Genomic DNA, 1884 nt, shown 5'->3' on the forward strand with positions numbered 1-1884 from the left:
TTTCATTGTCTTGGCTCATGAAGCCATGTTGCTGTTAAATTGATGCCTTCAGTCTGTCCTGTGTTTGATTTATGAAGGTTTTTTTTCTTCTTTGATCCGCTTGATTAACTTTCGGATGTTCTAACTATCATCAATGTTATTTGAATGTGAAGAAGCAAACGTAAGCAGTAAGGACAACATAATATGATTAGCATTTTATGATATGTACTTTAATGTTGATGAAACAGAGAAGGGGCATTACAATAACATATTGATGTCTCACTTTTTCTTCTGCAGGTACTGAACAATCTCTCTGTTTCTTTCTATTGGGCTCCACTGGCAACCATCACAGAGGCCTCCTGGGTGTTGGGTCAGTCATTGGATGCATTTATGAAAGGAGGGGGAGCGATGGATGGAGGAGAGGTACTTGAGCTACGTGACAATGGTTCAGCGGTTCAGAGTGCTGGCAGAGCTCAGCAGCTTCTCCTCTTCTATGTAATGATGACAACAACCTCTGAGGAAGCTGAACTCTGCTTCCCACAACTCAACTCGTCCTGCAGGAAGATCATGCGTCCTCACTCAGTGTCCATGCTCATCTACATCACCCTGTCCTCCATCTCTGTGATCACTGTGGTTCTGAACCTGCTGGTCATCATTTCCATCTCCCACTTCAAGTAGCTCCGTTTGATAAATGTATACGACGAAAATAGTTTGTTAGTTCACACAGTGATCAGCTTGTTGCTCTGTTATTTCTCCAGGAAGCTGCACACTCCCACCAACCTCCTCCTCCTCTCTCTGGCTGTCTCTGATTTCTTTGTGGGCCTCCTCATGGTGTTTCAGATCATCCTCATTGGCGGCTGCTGGTTCCTGGGTGATCTTATGTGTGCTGTGTATTTTGTTTTGGACTACGCTGTAACTGCAGCCTCAACTGGAACAATGGTTCTCATATCGATCGACCGCTATGTGGCCATTTGTTATCCTCTACTGTATCCCACCAAAATTACTCAGTACAGGGTCAAGATCTGTGTTTCAGTGTTTTGGATGGCTTGTTTTTTCTGTAATGGGCTGTATCTAAAAGATAATGTTGAACAGCCAGGTAAGTATAGTACTTGTATTGGGGAGTGTGTGGCTGTTATTGAAAGTTTTCTTGGGTTACTAGATGTTTTAGTATCCCTTGTTGGCTTTGTGACCATTATTGTGATACTGCATATGAGAATATTTGCTGTGGTTGTGTCTCAGGCCCGTGCTATGAGGTCTCATATTAGAGACGCCAAACTTCAGGGTTCAGTCAAAATAACTGTGAAGAAATCTGAGCTGAAAGCAGCCAGGGCTCTGGGAGTTGTTGTTGTTGTGTTTCTGATATGTGTCTGCCCTTATTTCTGTGTTACACTTTCAGGTGACGATGCTGTGGTCAGTGCTTCATCTGCTGCCTTCGTAATGTGTTTGTTCTATATTAATTCCTGTCTAAACCCTCTGATTTATGCCTTTTTCTACCCCTGGTTCAGAAACTGCATCAGAGTCATTGTTACTCTCCAGATCCTGAAGCCTGGATCATGTGACGCCAACATACTGTGTCGATCAAAGAAATGACAAGAAGTCAAGAGATGTTTACTGCAATTTAAGTGTTGTTAAATTGGGGGGGGGGGGCTTAGACAAATTTGGCTGATTTGGCTGAAATGTTCCATGTCTGAGAATTTTATTCTCATAATTTTGTTTGTGAACCTTTCATTTTTTTCAAATAACACTGCTTTATGTACCATTGTTTTTGTCTATTCATGATTCTGTCCACAACAACCGACAACTGCCATTCTATTGTTGTAGAAAAGGAAAAAAAAAATAAAGATTTTCATTGAAAATACTAGCCTTTGTGATTGCTTGACATAACACACCATGGTTGATGCATTC

At 41.7% G+C, this 1884-nt stretch overlaps 1 protein-coding gene across 1 annotated transcript; it reads left to right on the top strand.

Moving 5' to 3' along the window:
- Nucleotides 1-480: 480 nt before the first annotated feature.
- Nucleotides 481-1569, top strand: LOC115403349 (trace amine-associated receptor 13c-like). Its single transcript, XM_030112216.1, has 2 exons — nt 481-653; nt 738-1569. The coding sequence occupies exons 1-2, from the start codon at nt 481-483 to the stop codon at nt 1567-1569; spliced, it is 1005 nt and encodes a 334-aa protein (XP_029968076.1).
- Nucleotides 1570-1884: the final 315 nt, after the last annotated feature.

This window comes from Salarias fasciatus, chromosome 16, assembly GCF_902148845.1.
Source record: "Salarias fasciatus chromosome 16, fSalaFa1.1, whole genome shotgun sequence".
NCBI lineage: Eukaryota > Metazoa > Chordata > Actinopteri > Blenniiformes > Blenniidae > Salarias > Salarias fasciatus.